At 38.8% G+C, this 27638-nt stretch overlaps 1 protein-coding gene and 1 long non-coding RNA gene across 7 annotated transcripts in view; one reads left to right on the top strand and one right to left on the bottom strand.

Annotated features, from left to right (window-relative positions):
- Positions 1-681: 681 nt before the first annotated feature.
- On the top strand, positions 682-26936 carry LOC115573404 (uncharacterized). The gene is made up of 3 exons (XR_003982267.1): positions 682-858; positions 1967-2074; positions 26553-26936. It is a non-coding gene; the product is annotated as an uncharacterized LOC115573404 (long non-coding RNA).
- The window catches only part of map4l (microtubule associated protein 4 like), a 103908-nt gene continuing 87184 nt past the window's right edge, over positions 10915-27638 (bottom strand). For 5 of the 6 annotated variants that reach the window (XM_030404182.1, XM_030404183.1, XM_030404181.1 and 2 more), the window contains 5 exons: positions 23469-23561; positions 20756-20837; positions 20565-20674; positions 20186-20345; positions 10915-17617 (listed from right to left, as the gene is read on the bottom strand). In XM_030404182.1, the coding sequence (XP_030260042.1) occupies positions 17613-17617; positions 20186-20345; positions 20565-20674; positions 20756-20837; positions 23469-23561 (450 nt within the window). In that variant the 3' untranslated portion in view covers positions 10915-17612. The remainder of the gene's footprint in view (positions 17618-20185; positions 20346-20564; positions 20675-20755; positions 20838-23468; positions 23562-27638) is intronic. The other variant, XM_030404184.1, reaches the window with a different exon arrangement.

Genomic DNA, 27638 nt, shown 5'->3' on the forward strand with positions numbered 1-27638 from the left:
TGCAGTTGACCCTGTCATTACCGCATTCCCGCCTCTACCTGCAGTTATCCCGTCATCCTCAGAGGCATATTCCGATAAATATGAGAAACAGATAGGAAATCAAAAACAACGTCTGTAACCAGTGACGGACTGGTAATCTGGCATTTGGAGAGATGCCAGAGGGGTCGCCGGTCCTCTTGTACCGGCCAGCCAACCTATCAAAGAGCGGACCCAAAATCGTTTCTTTTGAACCCTTCCATGCATCAATAAAGTTCATATGCTTAAATGACAACCAAATTAAACCGCTTTTTCTCTCATTACAAAATAGGTATTTAATCAACATTTATATGACACATACGACTCTATATCACAGTCATGGTTACCTTCTACATTCACAAACTTTTATATCAGTCTGCATTGTTTTGTAGCAAAATGTCTTATTCAGATGTTCAAAAACATGCATGGTTTAAAATCTACCTGTATTTTTTAATTTGATTATTTGTTTGCAAAAGTTAAAATGAAGCAATGTCTTCTGGGAATTTCAAGACTGAATCGAGCTGACCGTCTGCGTGGTTGTTGGAAGTTGGAAGTTGACTGAGATTAAGCTAGCAAAAAAATTAATTGAGATAACAAGCGACACAAGGGGGGAGCAGAGAAAAAGAGAGAAATCTCAGAGGGCACTGTTGGCTGACGGTGAAAAATGCATCAAACTGACTTATTTGTTTTTAAAATCAAGTGCAGCTTCAACTAGCACTCGCGCTAATACTGCTGGCACTAATGTTAGCGACACAGCTGAGCCAGCACACACCAGGGAGCAAGACAGGACAGGTATATGAGCAGGAGGAGGATGAAGAGGTAGACATGGATAATTGCGTGACGGTAAGACACGTTTTTTATTATGGAGCGGCTGGCTCTGATGATTTATTGATCTGTTTTATTATTATTATTATCATTATTATTATTATTATTATTATTATTATTATTGAGTTGTTTATAGCATGGGAATTTACGTTCACCATCACTGGGGCTCTCAAAAGTGCGTGTTATTTACGTGCGTCAAAAGTTGCACGGAACCCCCCCCCCCGCTGTTGGTGGGCCGCTGGTGGGTGAAACCGCCAGGGCCGTTTTTTGTCACTGTCTGTAACGTTCTCTGATGATTATAAATGTTAACTACTCCTTACATGTTTAGTATACAGATCAGCACCAAACCCACGTATGTATTTTAACAATGTTTTTATGAGCGTTTGCACTACCAATATATGTAATACTGTTGCTGTGATGACAGTTAAATATTGAATCTGTGTCTATAATAACCAGATCATGACATGTAAATGTGACATCTGTCCACCATACTTTCAACTTGTTTAATTTAATTTAACTTTAAATATGGACAACTGACTTCATAATATATGAATCAGAATCAGAAAAACTTTATTGATCCATTAAGTTTAATTGCTTGCCTTACAGCCGCTCCATTCAAAGTCAAGCATATGCAGAAAAAAAGTAATAATAATAATAATAATAATAATAATAATGATAATCAACATCTCAAAACTCTTGTTTTCTGCTTCAGTGGGATTGTGTATGTGTAGAATTTACTGACAGTGACTAAACAAAATACCAGCTCCAAATGCAAAACACTAAATGCAATGACGGTTGTGGTAGCAGTGATGGTGGCACTAAATGAAGTCAAGAGGGTCACCAAACATTGATCCAGTATTTATATGTGATGGTCATCAGGTCAATGATATTGATAAAGTATGGGTAGAAGAAAAGTTTATAATTTACATAAGAACATGAAAATGAAACAAACACAAGAAACTTTATTTACACATATGACAACATTCATAACAAATCTAATCACCCTCCTCAAAAGATGCATCCACCCTGTAGCCCTTGTCGACAAACTCCCCGCAAAAAATCTCAAAGTCGCTCTGGTATTCAAAATTGAATAGGAAAAGTTTACACTTTCTTCATCGTTTTTTAGGTCTTCCATGGCTCTGCACTGCTCTTCACTGTCCATTTGCAATGCCCCAGGCTCAGTGACTTTTCCCCTTTAGACGTTTCGTCGGCACCACTGGGCTGCCAACAAAATGTGTGTGAGTCTTATGTCTACTTTGTCTTCCTGTATTAGAAGAAAAGCAGCATTAGCACAAAACTTCATTCATTTTAAGTACACGTAATTGTGAAGTTAACACTGTGAATTACAACTTATTAAACATGAACTAAATAACCTAACTTTAATAAAAAATGAAACAGAAAATCAATATGCAAAATCCAAACAGTAATAGGTTGTCAGTGTTATAGAGTAAACCAAATCTTTTTGGTAAATGTGTTGGTGATGAAAAGCCTCTGTTCACTGTAGCATGAGTGGTACTTCAATTTCAAGCCTGGATGTAACATGTTCCTGTGGTGTTATATTGAACTTTAAGTGCGTGTGAATGTATATTTATAGTTACCCTTTGGATCAAATGCTGTTGTTATATAAATTGGGCAAATGAGAGTGAGAGTGTGGATTCACAAAATGTAGCTACATTTGAAAAAATATGAGCAAATACATTAAGTTAAAAGCCATGTTAACGCTGAATGTCATTTACATTTAGTAATACTCTGATGCAAGGAATCTCTTAACACCTACAATAAACAACTAGGCTAATTACACTCATCATACCCATACTAAGGAGAAGCTGATAAACAAGATTAATACAAGTTTTGCATTTAATAGTATTATTAATGATAATACAGACGATATAGAATAGAATAGAATTACTTTAATGATCCCAGACTGGGAAATTATTTTGTTACAGCAGTAGTGGGTCAGCAAATAAAACACTTAAAACACATAAATAGAATCCAATATATACATAGTGTATATATACAGTGCACAGTGTGCTATAAACAATAATAATATATACAACAAAACAAAATATGCAAAATATACTATAACAATAATAATATATACAACAAAACAGTAGAGAGACCAGAGTTCTCAGTCAGGCAGAGGTGAGAGAGTTATTATAGATATCCAATGAACATAAAGAGGAAAATTGCACTTGAGACAACATGGTATTCAACAGTACGTTATGTAGGTTGGAGGAAGTCCAGCTTTTACAAAGACACCTTGTGGCAGGCTCTGGCATTCTGTGGCAGGCTCTGGCATTCTGTGGCATGTTGTGGCATTCTGTGGCAGGCTCTGGCATTCTGTGGCAGGCTCTGGCATTCTGTGGCATGTTGTGGCATTTTATTTTTTCGCCAATCTCTCACTCTCTTGGGGTCGACAGAGAAACGTCTAGTGGCTGCTTCTCCCTCTTTCCTCTGTTTTCCTCTGCATATTTTAAGACAGAAAGTTTGCTGCACCAGAGCCATGGCGATCATCAGTGTGATGACTGACGGAAAGCAGCACGATACGTGAAAAAGGCGAAGAAAAAAATCGTGCAGTGTCAGTGGTCACGTCTTCTTCCTTGATGTTTTTTTTTTTTTTAAATAAATTAGACTCGGCATTAATTTGGAACCGGAGTGTCAGGCCTGGGCAGAAATGAGGACTCAGATGCGGAAGGTGAACGGTTTAGACAGGCTTTTATTCTGAAACTTCTGTCCTCGACTTTAGAATGAGTGCTAACTCAACAGGCTACGAAACTCTGAGCTAGACAGAACAAAGAACAACGACACACTCACAAACAAGAAACCAAAAATCACTCCCACAAGGGAGGAAACAAAAATGTCTACTCTATGCTGCGAGGGATAATGCTATGAAAATTATTTGCAAAAGAAAACCACTCTCAAGAAGGGAAAAAGCAAAAGGCTGAGAACCAAAATTATGCTGCGCTGAGCTAAGAAAACAACAACACAAAGTCACTCCGAACTGGAGGAAAACAAAAGCACTATGAAATTAACTTCTCAAAAAAAACAAAGCTGACCAAAAATGTAATCAAAATCAAAATCACTCTTCGACAGAGGAAAACAGAAATGCAGAAATCAAAAGCGTGGCAATACTTTGATGCAAAGGCTGTGACAAGGCTATGGATCGAGGCTGGACGTATTCGACGAGACGAACGAAATACTCTGGCAACGAGACAGGGGAAGACACAGACTATATACACATGAGGGAAGGGAACACAGGTGGAAACAATCATGGATCAGGGGAGACGTCAGACCGGTGACACAAGAGGAAGGGCAAGTAACCTGGAACGAGAGGAGAGTTACTTTTCAAAATAAAACATGAAATTCACAAGACAGAAAACCCAAGACAGGACAGTCCTCACCGCGGTGTGACACGGAGGTTATTTACCAAAATATACATCTGCACCCAGCATTTAAAGGGGACCACATGATGTGTTTTATAATGTTTTTATGTGTTTACAGCTGCTAATGTATGTAACGCCTTTACTGTGATGACACATGACAGTTAAACATTGAATCTGTCTATAATAATCACATCCTGACATGTAACTGTGATTCTTGATAATCTAAATACTAATAATAGCAATCATGACAAAAAATTAACAAAGACTGCAGGTCACGATAAGAAGCTGCAACTAGCAGTGAGCTGCTTTCTTTTCTGTTAGCAGTGAAGTGATGTACTCCATGACAGACCATTATAAAATATGATAATGTATAAAATAACATTTAATGGTAAAAAGAAAACAGTACAGTTGCAGTAGACTTCTATTATAAATATGCAGCATATATATAGTTTATTATTATTATTATTATTATTATTATTGTCATTTTTATTACAACTACAATTTTTCTGCATATTCTTGACTTTGAATGGGAGCTGCTGTAAATCATTTCTGTTTCTGATTCATATATTATGCAGTCAGTTGTCCATATTTTAAGTTAAATTAAATGAACCAAGACAGATGTCACATTTACATGTCAGGGTGTGGTTATTATAGACACAGATTCAACAATATTCAAGCGTCATTTATCATCACAGTAACAGCGTGACATACCAGCACACAGACTTACACGACCCGCAGCTGGCACCTTGTCATTAAAAATGAAACACAACTACTGTCTCTTCTGTTGTTCTGTAGCTTGAACAGGATATACGCACTTGTGTTGATTTATACAACCAACAACAGAGCAATTTGCGTGTCTAACTCTGAGCGACGACATTGCGAAACATTGCTCTCTTACTACTGGACACACCGAACTTCACCTCAGGGATGAACGCCCCCCTCTCGGATATCTCCTATCACCGTGCAGAGGAGGCCGGCCTATTTAAATGACTCCCTTCGTTACGTAACGACAGGAGATGAATCTGAACAGCCTGTAGGAGCGCCTGTTTACCAGTGGGTGGACTGCAGAGACCATACAGGAATCGTTTGCTTTCCTCATTCTAGGAGTTGGTAGGCTCAGGGAGGACCAGTTTATATATGTAGACACCAAAGAAAACGTCTTTATGGGACCTTTAAATGTTATTGTATACATTATCATCTTTTATAATGTTTTTTATTGCCACAGATGTCACATGTACGTGTGTGAATAGGTAAATGAGAGGCATTAACTTACAGCACTTTGTAGAAGGGCGCTTTATTAAGTTCACACCACTGACTTGTATTACTTCACAGGGCAGAGCTGCCTCATCCAATATGGCGGTGACGTTGACGTATCGTAGCAATGGGCCAACCCGCTCAATGATGCATCTATGTATATGTCGATGGTCTTGCCATTGAAAGACCGATGGGACCTGTTGATTAAAGTGAAACTCGCGCCAAAATGCAACTTAGGTTTTTTTGTGAATTTATATGAGTCAAACCTTCATGTAAAAGCATAATTACGACGAAAGAGACACTCTTAAGATTTACCGTATTTTCGTCTTCGGGTCAAACTCATTTTCAATGGGAGTGCTTGGGGCAAATTAGCGATAGCATCAAAATCACTATTTTTAAAACACTAAGAAGGCTTGACACAACATGAAACTTTGCTCGTAGTATCACCAGGGTCTCTACACATGAACACGAGAATTGAGAACATTGTTTGTGTACACAGAGTTTGCTAAAAAGAAAACTTTGAACAACTCACCTTAGCAGTAGCTTATTCTGCTAGCCGCCATCATGGCAGCCGAGAATGGGTGAAATACACTGCCTGTGGACTAGGGCTGAACGATATATCGTTATCGTATCTATATCTAGATATGAACATTCAAGATATTCATATTGAAAAAGCAATGATATAAACGATATAGATTACCCCGCTCGCCAAACAACAACAACAACAATCATCCTTTTTACGATTGCCCTTGAATGCACCGCTAAGGCCAGCCAACGACAAACCTTATTTCATGCTTGCGGTGGATCGACAGCTGAAGCCAACCAATGACAAACATACGAGGGTGGGAGTGAGGGAGACTGAGACGCACACACAACTTGGCGACTTTCTAGCTAGTTTAGCGACTTTTCAGACCCTCTAGCGACTTTTTTTTCTAAAAAGCGACTAGCAACAAATTTAGCGACTTATTCAGATCATCAGGGGAAAGGTGAGAAATACATTATATTGTAATTCTCCTGCTGCTCAGAGTCATTGCAGTCTGTGGCTCCCCTGCAGCAGCGCCGGCTCTCTGTCCTCTCACACGGCTGCAGGTGGCAGGTGTGTATGTGTGGGGGCTGGCTGGGGCAGCAGGAGCGGATGCTGCGGCCGCTCGCTCTGTGAATTTGAGACCGTATAGCTGCCGTCTACTCTGTTTTGATCCCTTAATTCTCTGACTTCTTAGTCTTTCTAAATTCCACTGGTACTTTACCAGCGATAACCTGAATCTGCTGAGTCTCGATCTTCACTCTCACTCTTTCTCTCCAGATTAGGATGTCATCGTTCATCTTGTAAAAATGCACATAGTTCGTTTAATCTTCTCCCTCCCTTTACTGTTGTTACTTCAAATATATTTGTCTCTGTAGTGAGTTTGTGATTATTTGGTAAAGATTTCTCTATCAACCATTTGTATATGGCTTAAAATAATCTCTTTATTTTTCTGAAAAATGCTTGGTTTTCACCGAACCTGTAGTCATATCGTATCGATATCGAGATATCTGGCATGAATATCGAGATATGAAATTTTGTCCATATCGTTCAGCCCTACTGTGGACCTCTATGTGGCGCTAGAGATCACCCATCAATATATGTCACTCTGTAGTGTATGATGTGGAGAAAACAACCTGTAAATGTCATGTCAATCAGATGATGTTTGTCCATACTGCTAATGGCTGACAGTAAGATAGCGCTTCAGTTGCCTTTTTTCAGTTATGTGCCAGAGAAGGTGTGTGTGTGTGTGAGTGTGTGTGTATGTGTGTGTGTTTGGCTTATGGTTTTACTTCTGCTTTGTTTTGCTTGCATTTTTTGTGTAAAGCACTTCGTACTACATGTTATTTGTGTGAAAAGTGCTACATAAATAAAGTCAGATTGGTTGAGATGAGGCTGACATCCTGTGTCCAGTGGGTGGCGCTATGGATATGACACAGTATTGATGCATAGACTTATTCAAAGCAAAACCCTCTACATGTGTGACCAATTTGGTGTAGATGGGAAAGTGTATGTTGGACTTATAGTGACCTTCTGCTTTATGGTAAAGCATCAAAATCGACTGCGCTGTCCTGCCCACCAGGGATAACGGAAGCAAACATTTTAAACTTTTCATCTTCAAGGTCTGAGGATGATGCTGACTGAATGTGAAATCTGTTGTGTTAAATCTGTAGGTGAAGTTCGGCAGACTTCCTGTTGGACTGAGGGTATGGGTCCTGAGGGTTTTTTATGCATCTGGTAATGGTACATATGCATACTAAATTTCATGCATGTATGTACATGAAATTTGGTGACATTTATGATTCAACACCCAATCATGTTGAATCATGAATATTTTCACCAGATGTGACGCGTGTGCAGAGTTTGGTGAGTTTTGGGGTATGTTTATTCTGCCAAACATGCACTTCTTGTCAGAGACGAACAATTTGAACTTAAAGAAACAATGGGTCCTGGCACTGTAATAAGCAATAGTAATATATTGTAGTACACTGTATAACATAAGATTTAATTGATCCCCTGGGAGATACTGGCAAACTATCCAGCAGTTGGCTATATAAAGTAATAAGCGCTATAAAATAAAAAGCGATTTAAAATATAGTGATTTGAATATATGTAGAATATTTAGATTAGACATGGTCTGGGGGAATACTCGATTCTGATTGGCTGCAGGGTGTCCATTAACCCCTGATATATTGACACCTACTAAGTAGTTCCAGTCAAATTGTCTGTTCACCGCTCTAAATCAATGCGCTAGCTGGTGTATCAAATCTGAATATGTTATTTCCAACACTGAGTGCAGTCCTTCAGTCCTTCAGTGCCTTATCCTCTGAACACCACAGGGTGGCGACTGTAACACACAAGCTGCAGAAAGTACACTCCCCCTCTAAACTTACTGATACGCGAATAATCTTACATCCCGTTCGCTGTTCAACTCTCTACTTCAGGCTGCGGCCATAGTAACGTAACACACGGCTGGTCATTTGTTCGTGATATTGATTTGGGGGCAGTGACATGACTGGTTAGCTAGCTGGTCTTGTTAGCTAGCATACTGTCAAATGATATTAACTGTTTCTCAACCGTACGCAATGTTATTGACTTTGAATCTTGCTAGCATAGCGTTAGCTTTCTGGCTCATTGCTAAGCGGACTAGAATATCTCCCGTTGCCAAGTCGTATCTATGGTCCATCCTATTTGCTGGAGGAGTGAACAACATCTCCGTTGCATAAGAACCTTACGGGAGAGTAACGATTGTTCCAGGTATTAGTCAAACCCTCAGGTGTTACCAGGGAAACATAGTTATGGCTTGTGAAAAACTTTATATTTTGATTGTAAAACGCATGAAAATATAAATGAATGATCTGAATTTCTTTTCTTAGTAAGTGACCATGGTATAAGCAGGATAATGCCCTTCGAGGTGTCCATAATCAGTGTATATATACATATATATGTATATATACACACATATACATATACATATATATATACATATATATATATATACATATATATATATATATATATATATATATATATATATAGATAGATAGATAGATAGATAGATAGATAGATAGATATAGATATATAAAATACATTAATAAATGGACATTCTAAATTTCAATGGTAGATGATATTTCTGTGACGGTTAAGATTCCTTGCTGCATAGGATGCACAAACCGGTGTGAAAAAAACAAAACAATGTTATGTCATCCACCAAGCGTGGCTTCTGGTGTCTTAAGAGGTGTGTGGGTCCGTTAAGAACACGGAAGTTTGTAGTGGGTGAACGGACAGCAATGATCGGTTCAGAATTCTGCTGGGACTTTTCCATTCAGTCTGCTCAGCAGTAAAGATGACTCGTTTGCGAACGAATCAGTTCGAAGGACAACTCTTTAACACAAATGAACTGACCTGATTCCACGTTTCACTTCCCTCTCACTCGTTCTTTCGTTCTCACAGACTGGTCGCTGTGTTGTTCACTGTGTAGTTATCAGAGTGGTGAAGAGGACTGAGGGCCAGCCAATTGAATGCTAAGTCTAGGACACAGTCATCGAATTTTAGCCAATGAGAAACAGGAAAGCAAAGCAACCATTTCCAAGAAAAAAAAACATTTCACTTCGTTCATAGCTCATCGTTCTCGTTCAGTCAGTCAGTCACCCTTGGCTTTATCTCCAATACATGTCAATTTAATGTCAAGGTGTATATACACATTATCCACTGTTGTGTTGTCTTAAAGTACACATAATCATGAAGTTACAGCTATGTATTTGCCTTGAACTACTGTGTTATGTTGACCGTTAGCACGATTGTTTGAGAACGAGGAGCTATGAACTGTGCATTACATGATTCACCGCTAAACAACGTTGTACCATAAACACGACTTAACGAATGAACAATACGAATGATTCTTCCTGCCGAACTGACCAACAGGAACTGAATCTCGACATCGAACGATGAAATCACCTCTGCTCAGCAGCGTTGAGTTATCAATGTTGTTGTCATCAATCGAAATCAACAAGTTATTTTGAAAGCCCTAAAATTAATTAAAGCCCCACCTTTACTAGCTGCAACATTATTGATGTACATATTAATGCATTGATAATTCAAATACAATAATACTGTTAGCATACTAAACTACTATACTATACTATACTATACTATACTATACAATCTTTAATATAAACATGTTTGAAAATCATTTTACATGAAATCCATGGTAGAGCCAGCAGTGGTGACCATCACTTGGATTGATGTGTGCCTTTAACGACAAGGTCCTGATTTATAATTCTGACTCAATCCAAATTGTTTTTGCTACCTGCTCAATCGATTTTGTGCCCTAGTGATGATGATGCATGTGTTGCTGATTAATTACTCATGGCCCCAAAAAGTGGATCCCAACATCCTTCTTCATTCCATTATTGTTTTTACAGTTGCACCTCTATATGTGTAAATATGATAAATCTGTTCAGGAATTTGCAGCTTTCCCTTTTATGTTCATGAATGAGCTATCAGTGTCTCATTTGTATATTTTCTATGCAGACCGCCCAAACCTTTGAGGTACATGCTGTTAAGTGGTTTTAAGGCATGAATTAATATATATTATTCAATGAATTGTATTTGTGCTGCGTTAATCACTGAGATCAGTGCTCAAGCATTCAGTGCAAATTAAATAGTGAGCAACATATTCATGATGGTAGACATGGTTGTAAAAAGAAATAGCATCAAAATGTACTGAAAGTACCAAATGTGAAAGTACTCAGGAATGTTCATTTTGGTATAGTACCGTATAGTATAGTATAGTTTAGGTTGTTGTTTATGTCTTGTTAGCAGAATAGGTCAGCAAAAATACACTACATTAGTACATAAAAACACACATAAAATAAAAATGAAAGCAGAGGAAATGACACACCTGTGACACTGTACTTTGCTCATCTTTTTATTGAATGATTATTATTCACATCACTGGTTAACAATTAATCACAATGAACATCTCTTTCATACCAAATATTCAGAGTTGGAGGGGGAGATGAGCTCTATCTAACAGGACTGATGCCTCTAACAACCAGGAGTTTATTGTCTTCTGCATGCTCTTGCAATGGTGTTGTGCCCTAAAGAATAATACAGCACACACTACAGTGGATCAACGCCACAGTACTGGAGAGTAGATTATTTTGCTTGTTTCCTTTCAATTTGTAATGACAGAATTGCACATTACAGAAGATACGAACACATAATTGATTCATATAAACAGAAACTCTCTAATAAGTTGAACTAATACAATATTTCATGTGTACAAAACAGCACATAGTCATTATGTTGTGCTTTCTGTGAATAATTAACACGGTTAATGGTTATTAGTTTTACTAGACAAGCATCTGGCAGTTGCTGTTTATATGTGGTTAAGGAGAACTCGCTACTTTCAAGTGCTGTGGTGCTGAAGAGCCTCTGTAGGTGGGAGACACAGCTAGGGGCTCCAGGTGCATATCTACCAACACTCCCTTTTATCCTGGATTTACCTTTTTTTCCCAGTTACATTTCAGGCAATTAGCCACCTCTCTTTCAGGAAAAGTTTAAATTCAAACTTAATTTATTTTTGAACTTAACGTTCATTGATGTATCCTATTCTTTTTTTATAGTGCAACTTAGGCCAAATGTTTCCATTATTCTCAGCCTTTGGTATTGACACTGAGAAGATAATTTGGTCCAAGACTTTCCTAAATTCAGCCCAGTGTTGGTAGGTATGTCAAGGTGTCTATATAGGAGCTGTCTAATACAGAACATTACTTTCTACCACATGCCAAAAGACTAAGTCTGGTTAATCGAAGAGGGGGGTGGTGGAGGGCAGGAGAAAGGGCAGACCAGTGTGTGTCAGATGTCACATGCACTGTAGTGCATTTCAAACCAAGGTGGAAACCAGTCAGATTGTTTCTCTCTGTTTAAATAAACTCAGGTTTGCCAAAACATTCAGAGGGATGTCACTATATTTTTCTGATATCAGGTTTTCCTTCTGTAATGCCTCTGTACAGTCATATACTGTACTGGACCATACAAAATCTGACACACACTGCCTCCCTTCCTGCCCGTCAGTTTGAATGCGGTAAACAGTGTTTCCATATATGATCTATCTTCCCAAATGGAACAGAAACAAACCTCATACATGTATTCATCATCTTGCATCTTTAATACATTTTAAAAACATTCTTGAAACTTCAGCAGCCCTTTTCTTTGAAGAAAAAGGCAGACACTGGGAAGGAAAAGTACACCTTTCCTTCTTATGCTTTCAATCTTATAATTATAATACCATTATTAACCTTTAAGGTAAGAGGTTTATGAACATGAAAGCTCATCTGTCAACATCCACAACACCCTGCTATGAAGTAAGATTTTTTTGGTCTTTTTTTGTTTAGATTCTTATTTATTTGAGTTACTTTTGGAGTGATAAAAACATGGTGGAAACTATATACAAGGGACAGTGTGAGACACTAGTGGAAGGGTGGCATTCAAGCACAATAACTGGGGAATCAAACGGTTGTGAATGGGCATCCGAGTAAATCTGGTTATTACCATTTGTCCAAGCTGCACAGCTACAACGTTAACTACGAGTACTAAAAGCATGAATATAGTCAGAAACCTAGACATGCCCTCTGTTGTTAAATTGCATCTTAACTTTAAGAGGTCAGTGGTCCTTACTGAATATTCTAAGGGTATACTGGAAACATAATTCCCTTTACTAGATAGCTCCCCGTGCTATTTCTTTAGCATACACTGTATGCTTTTTCACACTACTTGGCATACTGTATGCTATAAAGTACGCTAAGTAGGCTTTGGAATGACAGATATCTGATTTTTAAAGCCGATACAAATATTGACTTTTGAAAACGTGATAACATGTCACTTTGGCCAATATTAATTTGAATTTTTTTTCAAAATTAACCATTAATTTGGGTTATTCAGGACTATATAAAAGATATCAGTCAAAACTTTTTGTTTTTATTTTCTTTCATCATGATGTGTCTTAAATCACATGTATTGTATATAGTTATACAAATGTAACTAACTGTGTTGCCTGTAAATTCATAAATCATAATCATCATGAATATCCTTTTCAAAACATGTTAGCTTTTCTGGTTAACGTCATTCACATGCTGTCTAAATAAAAGCCATGCTTTTAATCTTTCAGAATTGTTGCATGCAAAGTGCATCATCTTGTCTATTTTACAGGTTGCATAATAAACTTCACAGGTTTGGATACTTCCCACTGAAATGAATTAACGATACAGAACCTCAAGTTTTTACTGTTTTAGGATAATGAAAATCATTTATAATTATTTAAAATACTGTATGCAAAAGGGGTGAAATTCAACAAGCAGTTTTGATGGTCCTCTTAAAAAGTGCCAAATAAGGCTCCTCAAAGCTCAGAATGGTCCTTGCCCACTAGGGAAATGTGACTTTGTAGCTTGATCAGACAGTAATAACCAGTGAATGTTGACAGGTACAACATGAGTGCAAACTGGAGAGTTGAGTGTTAAACCATCACAGCCAACAGTACAACACTGATGACCACTAAAATCCACTCCAATCCTCGAATCTGACCAAGATCAATGGGCAACGCTGTGTCACAACATCAGGTCATCCTGTCATATGGTAACATACAAATTAAGACTACAACTTGTTCCTATTTTATATACACAAACCACTGTCTACACCTATCAAAGTGCTTTCATACCTTCACTCTTCTACTCTTGAAGAAAGATTCACATTATCGTCTTCACATATGACCCACACATATGTCATGTATCGTGTTTCGCTTTGAGGCAACTCATGTGGATGATTTGGAGGGAACAGTACAATATTAAATATGTTACTTTGAGTTGGATAGACTTTATTGTTGATCACTTGCTCTTTGATTATCATTATTATCTAACTACCAAGACTGTTTTGCTCCCAAAGCACACATGTACAGTACACAGTTGACAATGTTTTACCAATATACAGTAAAGCAACTTTAATATCACTTCAGTGCATCAATGAATGAACAAGACTGTGTTCGAAGTGCACAAGACTTTTGAGTTTTATGGGGAACTACACATCATTAATATGATTTTGAATGTATTTAGTATTCCAGAGACAATAATATAGTGTGGCCAACAAAGCTGGTTTAAATGTGAACTGTATGTAAATCTACTGAAGCGTCTGGTGATGTAAGGTTTCTCAGTAAGCCTTTGTTAAATCTCAGAGCCAGACTCTCAGTGTTCCAGAGGCTAAGCAGCACTCTCTACAGGATGGATGCAGTAGCAACACTTCACACATCTGACAACTACGGCAAAAACCCACAAACACGTCAGTAATCCTTCATAGTTTCAGCAGAGACCAACCAAGCATTCTTAAATGCACAATGCATAGAATTACAGTGAGAAGACAGAGCTTTCTATGATAAGATGGCGGCTTCAACTAATTTTACTGGTGTGACACATAACAATGCTTTTGGTCTGTAAATCAAAGTCACATCACAGTGTTGTTTTAACAAAAGTGCCAAAACTGAATTTAGGTGATTTCCTAAAATAATACGAACTGGCCTTTCACTCGTCAACCACTGATTTAACATTTCTGAGTGAACTACATTTTAATAAAATAAAATAAAATAAAATTGTTTTTATCGCTTAAAATGAGGATCTCTATTTTACAAAAACAGTTTTGCTCACTAGAACTACAACCTCTAGCCCCAGAAGATGATCCTGACCAGAGTATCTGCAGGCCCTTCTTGGTTCTGCTTTGCTGAAATACTGCTGCATTCATGGTATTTTGGAACTGGGCAGTTCCTGCTGTCCAGTGTAGTAAAATAATAGCTAAAAATGTTTTCCTTTAATTTTTTTTGTTTTTTGACATAGCCAGTGATAACCTCGATAAAACAGAAAAACAACAAGAAAAATGCTGAACAAAAATGTGGAAAAAGCATTAAAAAGCAATTTACTTCCATCTATTTACATTACAGATGTTGAGTAAATATATGCCAGAGATATAGATAGCTCGAACAGACCATCTGCTACTCTGCAGTCGTCAACTGAAGCAGCTCGCTACGTAGTTCAAAATCACTAATAAGTTACAAAGAATTTGCCTACTTCAGACTTGCCATGAATGTAACATTATTCCCTTTGATTGAAAATTGTTCCAGCAAGCGAACTTGTTCCTCTCTTAACTACCTGTTAACCATTGGTTGCCCCCTGTCTCTGTCCATCCCTCTCTGTCTGTACGTCATGTAAATGCATGGGTAACAGGTAGTATACCCAGCTAAGATCACTGTATTGCTGCCAGAGAGTTGGGGGGACACACAAGTCAAGGAAACAAGACAAGACAGAGGCAGGATGAGGTCAGCCTATGGTGAAAATGTCCGACAATGACTATGATAGGAACAACACACCAACATCACTGTTTTTAGAAATATCAGCAGAGACCACCAAAACACAGCAAAGAGTTGATTTCATTCTAGAACAGAGAAATGCGGCTATGAACAGCATTTAGTTTTTATTTTAGGGTGCTCATTTGTTTATGTGTGTGTTTGTCTGTGTGTGTATGGATTCATGCACACCAACAAGCATGTGTGTGCATTCCTGTTAATATCTGTGCTTCTGTGCAAGTGTGTTTGTGTGTGAAGAAAGTTGACAGGTCTCACAGAGAGGATTCCAAGAGGAGGAAGGTGCTTTGTGTCTATCTGTCTCTAATAGCCACATGTGAACTGTAAATGCTAGACACGGCTCAGGATGACTGCTCAGGTCAAGAGTCTATGACGATTGAGTGGCATTGTGGGAATGGTGGGAGGTTTGGGATTAAGCCATTAGACAGTGTAGGAACCAAAGAATTATGGTGCAAGAGAACCAGGTTGAATGTTTTGCGATGGAAATAGTCTTATTGAAAAAGACTAAAGGGTCTACTGACCCCAAACTTCATGCAATACTGAGATATGAGTATGTAGGTTTATCCAGAGATGAAGGTCAAGGGTTTGTAAGTGCCACACTGAAATAGCTTGGTTGTTTAGAAGCTTTTTTTGTCATTTTTTAGAATACTTTCATCAACCCAACCTGAATGGGGCTGCATTCATAGTGGTTTGTGAACTTGCGCTAAGACCATGTGATCCAAACCAGTGTGTTACAGGTTCAACAAGTAACGTTAAACAGTGCTGTTACACTCAATATCTCCAGTGTTGGGTAATATATTCTACAGACTTGAGTGCATACCCTGATGTACTAAGAAAGATTCAAGCTATCGTGTTGCAGAAAGTACCGACTACTTTGTGAAAACTAATGGGGATCCAAATGAAGGATGAAGAATATTGTATTGTAGTGAATTAAGGCCCACTCACACCAGAGTGGCATGATGAATTTCATTTGTGCGTCTTCCAGAACTATGCTACTTTCTATGTAGCTCGGACATAAGGACTAATAGCAGAGCTCACTGGTAAACTACTGTAGCTAACTGCTCAGACCCTAAAAAGCTCTGAGGATTTTTCCATATTGTCTTCACAATGCTGTTCACTTCCCCTGGCATTTTGCTCTTAGGATTGTACATTATTTCATTCACTAAATAAAAAGGTGTCATACCGCTTTAGGATAGCCTGCTATTTGACAGTTCGCAACATTGCTAGCACAGTTGCTAATTGGAGAATATGTTCACATAATTCCTGTCTCATAACTTTCTGCAACCATTCTTTTTTTGCTCCAACAAAGATGGGTAAATAAGAATAAATTATGAATTGCAGCTATTTAGCTACGACAGCTTCAGACATTCTGGACTCATGCTTTCCTATTCCTCATTCCTTCCAGAATCCAATGATTTTGAACTCTATCTTTAGTTGTCTTTACTGATCTCTCCAAATGTTTCCTCTTAACTGTACATGAGCCTTCACTTGTGAGCATCATGACATTAATAGTCCATGATAAAGAAGCTTCATTTTAATATTAGGGGGAGACGAACTGGTGCATTGACACCAAGAGATGTCGTAGGAGATATTGTTTAATGAGTGAGCTGTAGAATTACCTATACAATGAGAGAACATGCAGTGTTGTAGATACTGCAGATTTGGAAGGAATTGCTGGCAACTGGGAGGCTAGGCCTCAGCTGGCTAGTGTGGTCTGAGGCTAAGTGGGCATGGACCAGGGATGGATCAGAAGGAAATAGTAGTCTTAGCAAAGGTCTGCGAACAAGGTTGGAAGATCTACGTGGATTTGAATTGTAGGTATGTGAAAGGGGATTTTGGGACAGGATCTTTGAACTATAAGGACATATGTTAGAAACAGTAATTAGACTCAACTGTGGAAATATTCTATTGTGCATATTCTAAAAAAACTGGCTATGCTCAGTATACTTGTCTTCTCTGTGGTAGGCAGGGCCAAAGGTCAACCCAAGGGCATTGACAGGTCAAAGGTCAGGGTTGGTAGCAGGAAGCTGGCTGGCGGACCCCAGAGAAATACTGAGAGGCAATTGGTCAGTCCGGTGCTGCGGTGGGCAGGATGAAGGGCGGGGCCAGAGGGAGGTGACTGCGCCGTGGTAGGTCGGTTGGTTGGTTGATTGGCGGGTCGGCAGGTGCCACATGTCTCCCACCACAATCTACAGGTCATTGGGACTCAATCTGTGGAGGGGAATATACTGGATTAAAGAAAGTAAAACTAACAACCAAAAAAAAAGAGTAAGGAAGGTGAAAAGGAGATAAAAGTGATGCTGAGACTAGGATGGAAAATTTCAGAGTTAAAATTTTGCCAGGTGGTGTCAACCTGATACTGTCTGGGTTTGGTTCATTGAAATTATGGGACAAATTATAAAACATCCTTGTCTTTTATTGTATTAGCACCACAACTATCCATCAATTAGGCTGAGATTGGCAGCAGCATCAGGTGGCAGTAGTCTGTTGTCCCTCTGAAGTGCGAAGGCCAGCTGCAGCACAAGAGATGAAATTATCTATTAAGACTGGCTAATCTTCACTCTGTAGATCTCTGTATAATTTCATTTTGAAGCATAGAGTCTACAATATTTATACCACTCTACTCCACCAGACGCCCGAACAGACATTCCAGAGATCTCCACTTATTTATTGCCATTTGTCATAGTAATTGACCTGAACATTTTTTTTTTCCAATGCTTAGCAGACCAAACAGGCAAGTCAGGCCTGTCATGCTTTGGATTTCTATGTATGCTGAAGTGGTATACATTAGGCCACATCAAGAGCAATACTTCGTGTCTGAAGAGTTTGGAAGGCAGTGTCTTTTTTTCTCATATTTCGAAAATCAAAAAAGCGAAAAAGCGAGAAAAAGCGTAAGGAATCAATTAAAGAGTGTGTTTGTCGTCTCTAAAATAAGCTTCACCATTCTTTCCAAATTAGCCAACTACATAATGGGGTATTTTGAAAATATTGCCTTAATTCAAAGGTGGCTCCAAAACTATAGAAGGCAGCACATCAGCAGATTAACTAACAACTATTTGCTAGCTATCCTTGGCTGTAGCTAGCTAATTAACTCAGTTGCAGGGAGAGTCACAACAGGCAACTTGGCTAGCACATCTAGGCTCAGAAGCCTCTCAGGGAACATCGTTGGACACTAGAACGGTCGTCCAGAGAGAGGACGTGGTTCACGGACAGCACAATTAAGTGGCGTGTCCCCTCAAGAGTTATTGAGATTTGTCGTACCATTCTTTTTATACACAGTTTTCTTAACTCAGCTCCCTTGGCTAGTTGGCCAACATTATTTTTTGCATATGAGGCTGAACAGGGCTAAGTTATGAACATGTGGTGTGGAGACAAGAACCTGGCACAGGGATGATTGAAGGTGGTAACGGGAGATAGCTGGAGATTCATGATAGAACAACAGTGCGAAACTGCATAACTTTGGCTAAGGAATTCAAAGCATATACTGGTTTATAATGACTCTTTTATCTATAAGCATACAATACTAGCATTGATCAGTTTTTGGTAAATGATCAGTAAACAGGTGTATTGCATTTCAATATGAAAAAGCACACAAAGAACGCTTTCCTTCAGAGTAGAGCAGTATTTTGCCTTGTAACATGAACATACAGCTACAATATAGACTCACCTATTTAGCCAGCAGATGGTGGCAGCAGATCATGGACTATCAAATTATCTGACCATTTTTACAGTCATGAACGTGAACAGATATGGCAAACACTCCTTTTTCAAAATATTCAACCACCAGCAAGCTAACTTCAGAAATCTTATTATGCTAAGCTAAACATGTTGGTAACCTTCCATAGGTACTAACGTTAACTTTCACAACTGACTCCCTGACCTATCTGGGTATGTTTTCAGATGCCTGATAAAGTTTGGCATGGTCGATCAAGCGTCCTTTATTTTGATTCCATACACTTTGCATTTGGCAAATCGAACAGCACAGCAGCTGCCGACACGCTCGCCATTGTGTTGCTTTGAGCTTTGCTGTTGCTGCAGCATACGTCATCATTTGTGGCTGTCTGCTTGTGAAATGGGAGGGAAGGACAGAGGGAAGGATTGTTCACGGGTCCCAAATAAAAAAAAGTCCAAGTCAAGTCTCAAGTCCTTTTCATCCAAAGATTATGTTTGAACAAATAACATTTCAAGTACATTTATATTATTACTACACGATAAACACAAGAACAATGCTTCTCTTCAATTTCCATTTATTTTACATTGGCTTTGATCAACAGGTGGTGAGAATGCTGACTCTTAGACATGTAGACCTTTCTTTAGCCTCCATCTTTGAGCATAATATAATTTGTGTATCACTGTGCTAATCTTTGAGAACTTTTGACAGCCTTGTTGTTTATTGGCAAGTTAGCTGGAAACATTAAAAAATCTGCTGGAGACAGTTTTAAATCACCCCATGGAATTTTAGTGTTAGCATTACCTAACACTAGCTAGGTATAGCTGATACTGCTGCCAGAACCAGTTGTCATCTCAGATGACAAAATCCATCACTGTCAGCCTGCCTGAGTTCCAGCTAAATACCATTTTTTATAAGAGATTATGGTGGTAAATCTGCCACCATTGTCAATCTGTCCTGCAAATGTACCAATTGTAAGCTTGGGAAGTATAGTTAATGTACATAAGGAAATAATGGGAGGAATGGGGCTTAGCTAATGGTCAGTTGACGACAATAACAGACTTCAATGCTTTAAATCTGATGGATCTATTTGTGTTGTGTTTACCCACTTGTCTCAGTGATGCGTTTGTCTATGCTCAGGGGCTCCCTGAGTCCGTCTCCTCCAAAAGGAGTAGTTGTGGGCTCCTTTACCCCATTCTCCTTAGCAACACCTCCTGGTGCTGTTGTTCCTCCTGGGAGTAAAGACACCTTCTCCTCTGTTTTCTCCTCCTGTAGCCAGATATAGACACCGAGCAGGCAGACACACACGCACGAATGCACACACACACGCACGCACACACACACACACACACACACACACACTTTTTTGGCAGTGTACATCATGCTACCACACCATCTAGTGGTGCCAGCCAGTAAAGCACAATGACTAAGCAGAACCAGTTAACTGTCTGTTTACTGATAATACCAATGTCTGTTTTTAATTTTAACCTTGTGTCCATTGGCTTGTCCGTTGCCTTGCCCAACGTTGTCCATGGAACCAACCTTAGACTTAGCTTTAATGTTCGGTTTATTGGAGTCAATCTTCACATCACCCCCACCTAAAAAGAACAAAGGAAGTATGGGACCATGCTTGGACTAAAGACAGGAAAAAACAGGAGGATAGAAGTTTTGAAACTTACCTGGCTTATATTTGATGTTGTCCTTGGAACCACATTTGGACGTGACCTTGCTAACATCGACCTTCTTATTCAGGATCTGCACCTGGGGACGAGGAGATAAATATAATGTTGCCTCCTTATACAAGCTAAGAAAGATGTCACATCCAGTACAATTGTTTTCAGTATCGATTTTATCCACTTTAGAAAATGAATGTCATCCAATATGATGCACCTGCTGCATTTACAGAGAGGATGGTATTTGGAGTACCAAATGCTGGGCTCCATAGCCATACTTCACTACGTACTTTGACCTGTTTTATTGTAACTGAAAGTGCCTTCTTATTTTGTTAGACTGGTAAATGATACTCCATTTATGCAGATAAATCAGAAAAGGCTGTAATTGGAGGATGGTGGAAGGCTGTTATTGGATTGTTGAGAGTCGTGAGAGTGTGTGTTTAATGAGTAATCCTGATTAGTCTGACAGCAGCTGGCACTGATGGCTTTTAGGACCTGGAAAACCGCCTGACAGTGTGCAATAAGATCAATCATACTTACAAATCTGATGATAGACAGTGACCCTCAGTGGTGTTAAACTTTTATTTATATTACAGTTCGGCCTCATTAGAGGCTGTTCGACAGGGTAACATATTAGTAACCTAATTCTATAATATATACAAAATATTTTAAATTCTTAACATGCCAACTGAAATACTCATTTGCCATTTTAAACGGATGAACACCAATATCTTCAGTTCAATTCTTTTTATATTAATGTAGCTTTAAAAAGCTATCAATAAATGCAGCTTTAAAATGTGTTAATCCTACTGCAGTACATTCACATGACATTTATAAACTTGTACCATAGTCATCATGTCTATAGGACTGTATTGGTTGGTATTTGCATACTTTATGTGAACCACGCTTTGAAACACACTTTTACCATATGTTGTAACAGCCTGCTCTCACTCTCAACTCGTCAATACAGCAGCCTGGTCAGTGGCCCCAGGCTGTAAAGCTTGACACTGTAGGTACCCCTCTAGAGTCACTTCTTGAAGCATTCCTCTAGTGCAGTAGTATAAGGGATGAGAAAAATCCAGGTCTGGGGGATGGTAGGTAAGTTAAGGTATGTAAATGACATAACTTACATTACATGTATATGACTTGCGTTACGTGACGTGGTTACGGTTACATCACACGAGACTACATAGTTATTTAACATTTAGCCAAAAGTATGGTCTTTTCCAAAACCTTACCAAGTAGTTCTGGAGTGTGTCAACCACAACTGTTTGGCATTGTTAACGACAGACTAAAAGTCATAAAATATGAACTGTCAGCAAAATTCATTTTAAAGGTCTAACTGGACATTGCATATTACATATAACTGCTAACTCATCTGCAGAGCCCTTCAAGCTTTAAGCCTCTAACCAAACTGCTGTATTGTTTAACGAGTTAAGAGTGAGAATATGTTGCTTGTACATGTGTTGTTTTACATTTAGTCTTACGTGTAAAACAACAATACATAAAAGTATTGTGCCTAATGTAATTAAGGCAGGCATAAAGTGGATGAGGCTAAGACAAGATTGAAATAAATATCTTAATAATAGTAGTAGAATGGTGCAGAGGTATTGGTGTGACCTTTTATACTGTAGCATGACTGGACATAACTACATGATGATATTAGATTTACAGAGGAATGCCTTTCATAAGATCATTTCATATTATATAATGTAATTTTTTTGTATGAAAGGTTTTTGCAATGACTAAGATTTCTGTACGCGTAACATATTATGTCGTGACTACGGTTTAAATTGATGGGAGTGACCCAGAGGGGCTTATGTTAGGGTCCACATAACTGATTGGTTGCTGATATTGTGAAATCTGTGATCAGTCCAGGTTGCTGATATTGTGAAATCCGTGATCAGTCCAGGTTTGACTTTATTTGATGCCAATACTTGGACATCAACCATTTCCACGATACCTTTTGCACTTTGGTTATTTGATCTGACACAGCAGAGTGGTGATTGTGTGAGCAGCCCAGAGATGGAATATAATCGTGCAGCTGGTGTTTGGAGCAGATGGGAGCAACATCTGGAAGGGTGGGCAGGAGGACCTGTGGTCACTTCACTTAAGTGATTTCAATCCCAAAAGCAAATAGAGCTAGCCATGAATGTGCTTGTCACTTTCATTCACAGTTATTTGATAATCCTTTTATGTAAATGTTTGATATTAAGAAAATGTTGCTGTAGTTGAACTACCAACTGCTTCCAGCAAAACAAAAGAAGAAGAAAACACTCAAATCTGAATCTAAATTTATGTGCAGCATGTCAATTAAGTATAATTCAAGATTTATGGACACAGTATACTGATTGAGGAGTCAGACTGATTTAATTTCTTTACAATAAGTATCAGATCTCACATGATCATTTAAACAAGAGTAAAGAATAAGAATGATGGGTTGATTAAGAGTATTTTAACAGCCCAGTAAGGTCAAGTGATAATGGCTTAAGAACTGTCTGTTTCTGTGTAGAGCCCAGTCAGATGTAAGATATAATATGCATCCAAATTCCTCTCTAATCCCTTCGTGACAAATCAGATCGTTTTGTGGATAGGTTACAAATGCGATCTCCAATTGATCATGATTTTGAGCAAGACAGCCAGAAAGAGGCTAAATTAGCTGGACAATGATATGCATCCACTCTGACCAGAGTCTGCCTCCAGCTCCAGCAGTACTTACATTGCCACCTCCAGGGACATGTTTGATATTGTCCTTGGAGCCACAGCGAGACGTGACATGGCTGAAGTCCAGCTTTTTGTGCACTATCTGAACCTAAAGACAGGCAGGCAGACACACAGACAAGCGAGGGAGTGAGGAGATAGAGAGGGAAAAGAAAGAAAGAAAAAAGAAAGGCATGACAGACAGACAAAAGCAACAGAGAAGAGCAGATCAGCTGGCGGCTTTAGTTAACAGGAAACAGAGTACCCTTTGCTCTGTAAGTATGGAAGAGATTCTGTCATTCAAATCAGATGGCTCCTCCTATACATTGCATTTGTTCAGTCTGCATTATGTAATAAAATAATCAGAGCATGGCACTGTAAAACTAGTATTGGGAAATTAATCAGCAATATCACTGCCATTTATACTGAGGGTGTCACTTATCGGACACATTTCTTATTGGAAAAGTTACCAACAAAAATAAATGCCAGAGTATCAAAGGCTGAGGATACTGACTGAATAACAACATAGCGCTTCCATAAACTGCATTAACCAAAACTGATCTAGCACAGGACAAACACTGGAATAGGTGAGCACATGCAACACAATATCAAACAAAGACAGGGATTGTGTGTTAACACATGCTGTTCTAAGCAAAAAAGCAACTGCAAGCGACTAATAAAGGAGTATGGATGCTTCTTTTAGGTTTTATCAGCCGGTTGTTTTACCCTGCAGACAGTCCGACGGTTTCATGAAAAATGTCTGAAGCACAACATCTGAGTAAATGTTGCATGGATTGGTTGGCCAGGATGCCTGAATTTTCTTAAAGCATTACTCAGAGATTTGAAGAGTTTTGCCAACTGGTCAAACTTAGTGTTCAATGATGATGAGCAAAATCATTTGTGGCATTTCTTGAATTGATCCCTTTGATATTTCAACTTTCAAATTTGCCTGTGAGCAGGGAAAATTATTTTGTAGCAAAGGCTTCACCCGCAAAGACACCAAAAGCATTAACACTAACCCAACATAAGAAAAATGACTGGATTAAAAAATTATATCAAATTGGGTCTAAAAGGGGCACCAAAAATACAATTTATACAAAAAGTAGAAATTAATTGAGATCAAGTAGGGTGTAAATGACTTGCAGTTCAGCAGTGCCATTAGACTGGACATACATGTGAATTTGTGTAGTGTTGTTTTAAAAGCAGGAAAGCAAGGTCTCTGTACTAAATAAATCCAATCCATTAGACTCATCCAACCCAATCTATCTATTTAAATACTGTGAAAAAAACACTCACTCCTTTTAGAAATGCACAAAGCCTATATTCACAAAATATGCCTTCACATCTATACATTGACCGCCATGAGGCACGGCTGCGTCAGAAGCACTAAAGCGAGCATCCAGACAGAGGGTCAACAGATGTGCTTGCACCAATAGATACTACGATATTACTAATGTGAAAAATAATGTGTTTTTCTTTCTTTTTTTTTTTTCCCTTAAAGCATGTAAACATTCTTTAGTACACACCCAACATTGAAGTATGAAACTGAGCACAATATGGGACCATTAAGCTTGAACCTGGAAGTAACCTGTATTCAGTTTCAAGTCCACATCTCAGACACCTCACAAAGCATGCATCTCTGAAGTCAAGATGTTAGCGGGTGTTTATTGCCAAAACTGGACATTAGGCAGACTAACAGAGGACTCAGCAATGATGCCTTTTTTCAACAATTTTTTTAAATTTGCCAATAACAAGATATTGAGCCTGACAGCATTACTGTGTCCTATCAGTCTGGAGTTTTATGTCCTACACCCCTCCTATACTTTCTTACTTCATTAAGCATTTACTACGCAACTAACTTAAAATAATGCTATTAGCTTATTGTAATGCATGATGAAAAGTCAGCATGCAGCATTGAACCGATCCACACATGCACACACACACACACACACACGTAGCCACTGTGGTTGTATTGTAAAAAGCCTTGCAGCAGACACAAGACACCTTCCCATTCCCTCTGCCTCTTTGTCCAGGATGAAAATGGCATGATGACGCAGGTGGCACCAGCAAAGGATGACTCACTGAGCAGTTAGCACACGCTCAATGTGCGAGCACACACACACACACAAACACACACGCACACACACAGACAAGAGAGAGCAGTAGCCTAACCCGAGTTTTCCTGTCTAGTTCCTCATTGTAAACATCCTAATTGATTTCAGTACACCTGTAGTAGCTGCTAGCTTGTGATTATTCTTGCTTGTTAAATTCTGTGAGGAATGGTCCTCATGCTATCAGGCTTAAGGAACACTGCATGACAATAAAAAAAAAAGTCCCTATATTATTGCAAGTGAAGAAGTAAGTGACACACTATTATTATTAGTTCATTTCACTGGTTAGCTCTTCCGAGGATTCTTTTTTCATCTATGTGCCTCGTCCATTCCTCTTCTGTGCATGCACCCTGCAGCTGCGTGCACACTGTTTCCAACCATTGCTGTGCACATACAGCAGCACTGTCACCCTACTGTCATGGGTGCTGTGGACAAACCTGCAACTAGCAAACAACAAGTGAACAAAACCAAGAAAGGCTCCTCTTTTATTTCAACCAATGGCATTTTGCACTTGCTTCCAATTTCTACAGTAAGCCAGCTTCCTTTTTTTTGGAAGAATGAGTAGAAAAAATGTGTGTGACGCCAGACACAACAGGACGGTAGGGGTTTACTGTGGTGGTGCAAGAGAACATACTGTAGACCAACGCGAAAGGCATGTAGAGGCCATTTATGTGTTAGACAATGACATAACTGGGTGCAGTTTTTAGTTGCACTAAAATCAATGTTAATGGATCAAACCAAGGAGAACATAGGTTCAAATAGCTGCCCCTTAAATTGTATTTTGTGCAAGGACAAAAAGGTTGTAGTTAGGTTGATGTGTTGACCAGCATATATAGCTCAGTGCATACAAATATTGAGGTGTTATTGAAATAAAATGTGGGGTTTCGATTGACTATACCAGGCTATGCTGTAAAATAACATCAGATGTTTTTTTATAATCAAAATATTTATATATTTTAACTGTATGCAACATTCTTTCTCCCCTTGTGTAGCGGAGTGCACAGAATCACACACAGATCCAATGAACCCTGACCTTAAGGATGAAGGACGAAGGAAAGTAACAGGGTAGCCCATTTGCTCATTTGTTAGAGCAGGCGTCCCATGTACAGAGGCTTGGTCCTCGCTGCAGCTGCAGCTGCAGCACAGGTGTCTAAAAACAGCTGTTCGTACTGTATTATAGTCCTATGGTATTTGATGTGTATGAGGGTGTGTGCTTCCAACACAGAGCGTATTGACGATCATTGATGATTATAAGGCTGCCATAGGCTACAAGTTCATAAATAATATGCTTCGGCTCTTTGTTCCTCAACAGAATTGCATTAAAAAAATAATATGGCTGGAATAAATGTACATAATAAACAACTGTGTGTGCATCACTCGTCTGAGCAGCTGACTTTATTTGTAATGGTCAATAATTTTGATATTCTGAAACTCTAACTCTAAAAATGCTTCAAAATCTGCTCATTTACAGGATACAACACTGCTATCTTATGAGTTTTGGTAATAACTTTTAAACCAGTGATATAAGAAAATGTCAGTCCCACTTGTGTGTCTGGCTTGAAAAGTGACTGACTTTAAAGTAATGATTTACCTCTTTTACAGTTTGAGACATCCTGTTGACAGTTTAATAGACATCACATTTATGATAGGTGTCTATGAGTCAATGTCTGTTTGTTGCAGTACTGCAGTCGCCCACTGAAACGGCTACCTTACAGATTCCTCTAAAGCGGCCTTCCAACCCGACTCTGAACTTCTTACTACTGTAGTTGAACACCACTTAGTGCTGGAATTTTTACTTGTAATCTTGTGGTAAATTCATCTACCTGACTTCACGAGGGAGCAGTTGCCTTTCGTTCCTCAACAATGGCAGCACCCATGGGGAGGGAGCAGGGTGTATTTGCAGAAGATGGCATTTGTATTAAACTAGTGAAAAGGAATATTTTGAAATATTTTCAAGTATAAAAGTGCCAGAAAAGAAAACATATGATGGAGTCCGTTTCCTCCTCCATTTCATTTATACATGCAATGAGGATACACTGGTTCACTTTCATTTACGCATGTCAAAGAAATCGGATTTT

The sequence above is a fragment of the Sparus aurata genome, chromosome 21 (genome assembly GCF_900880675.1).
Source record: "Sparus aurata chromosome 21, fSpaAur1.1, whole genome shotgun sequence".
In the NCBI taxonomy this organism is placed as follows: domain Eukaryota; kingdom Metazoa; phylum Chordata; class Actinopteri; order Spariformes; family Sparidae; genus Sparus; species Sparus aurata.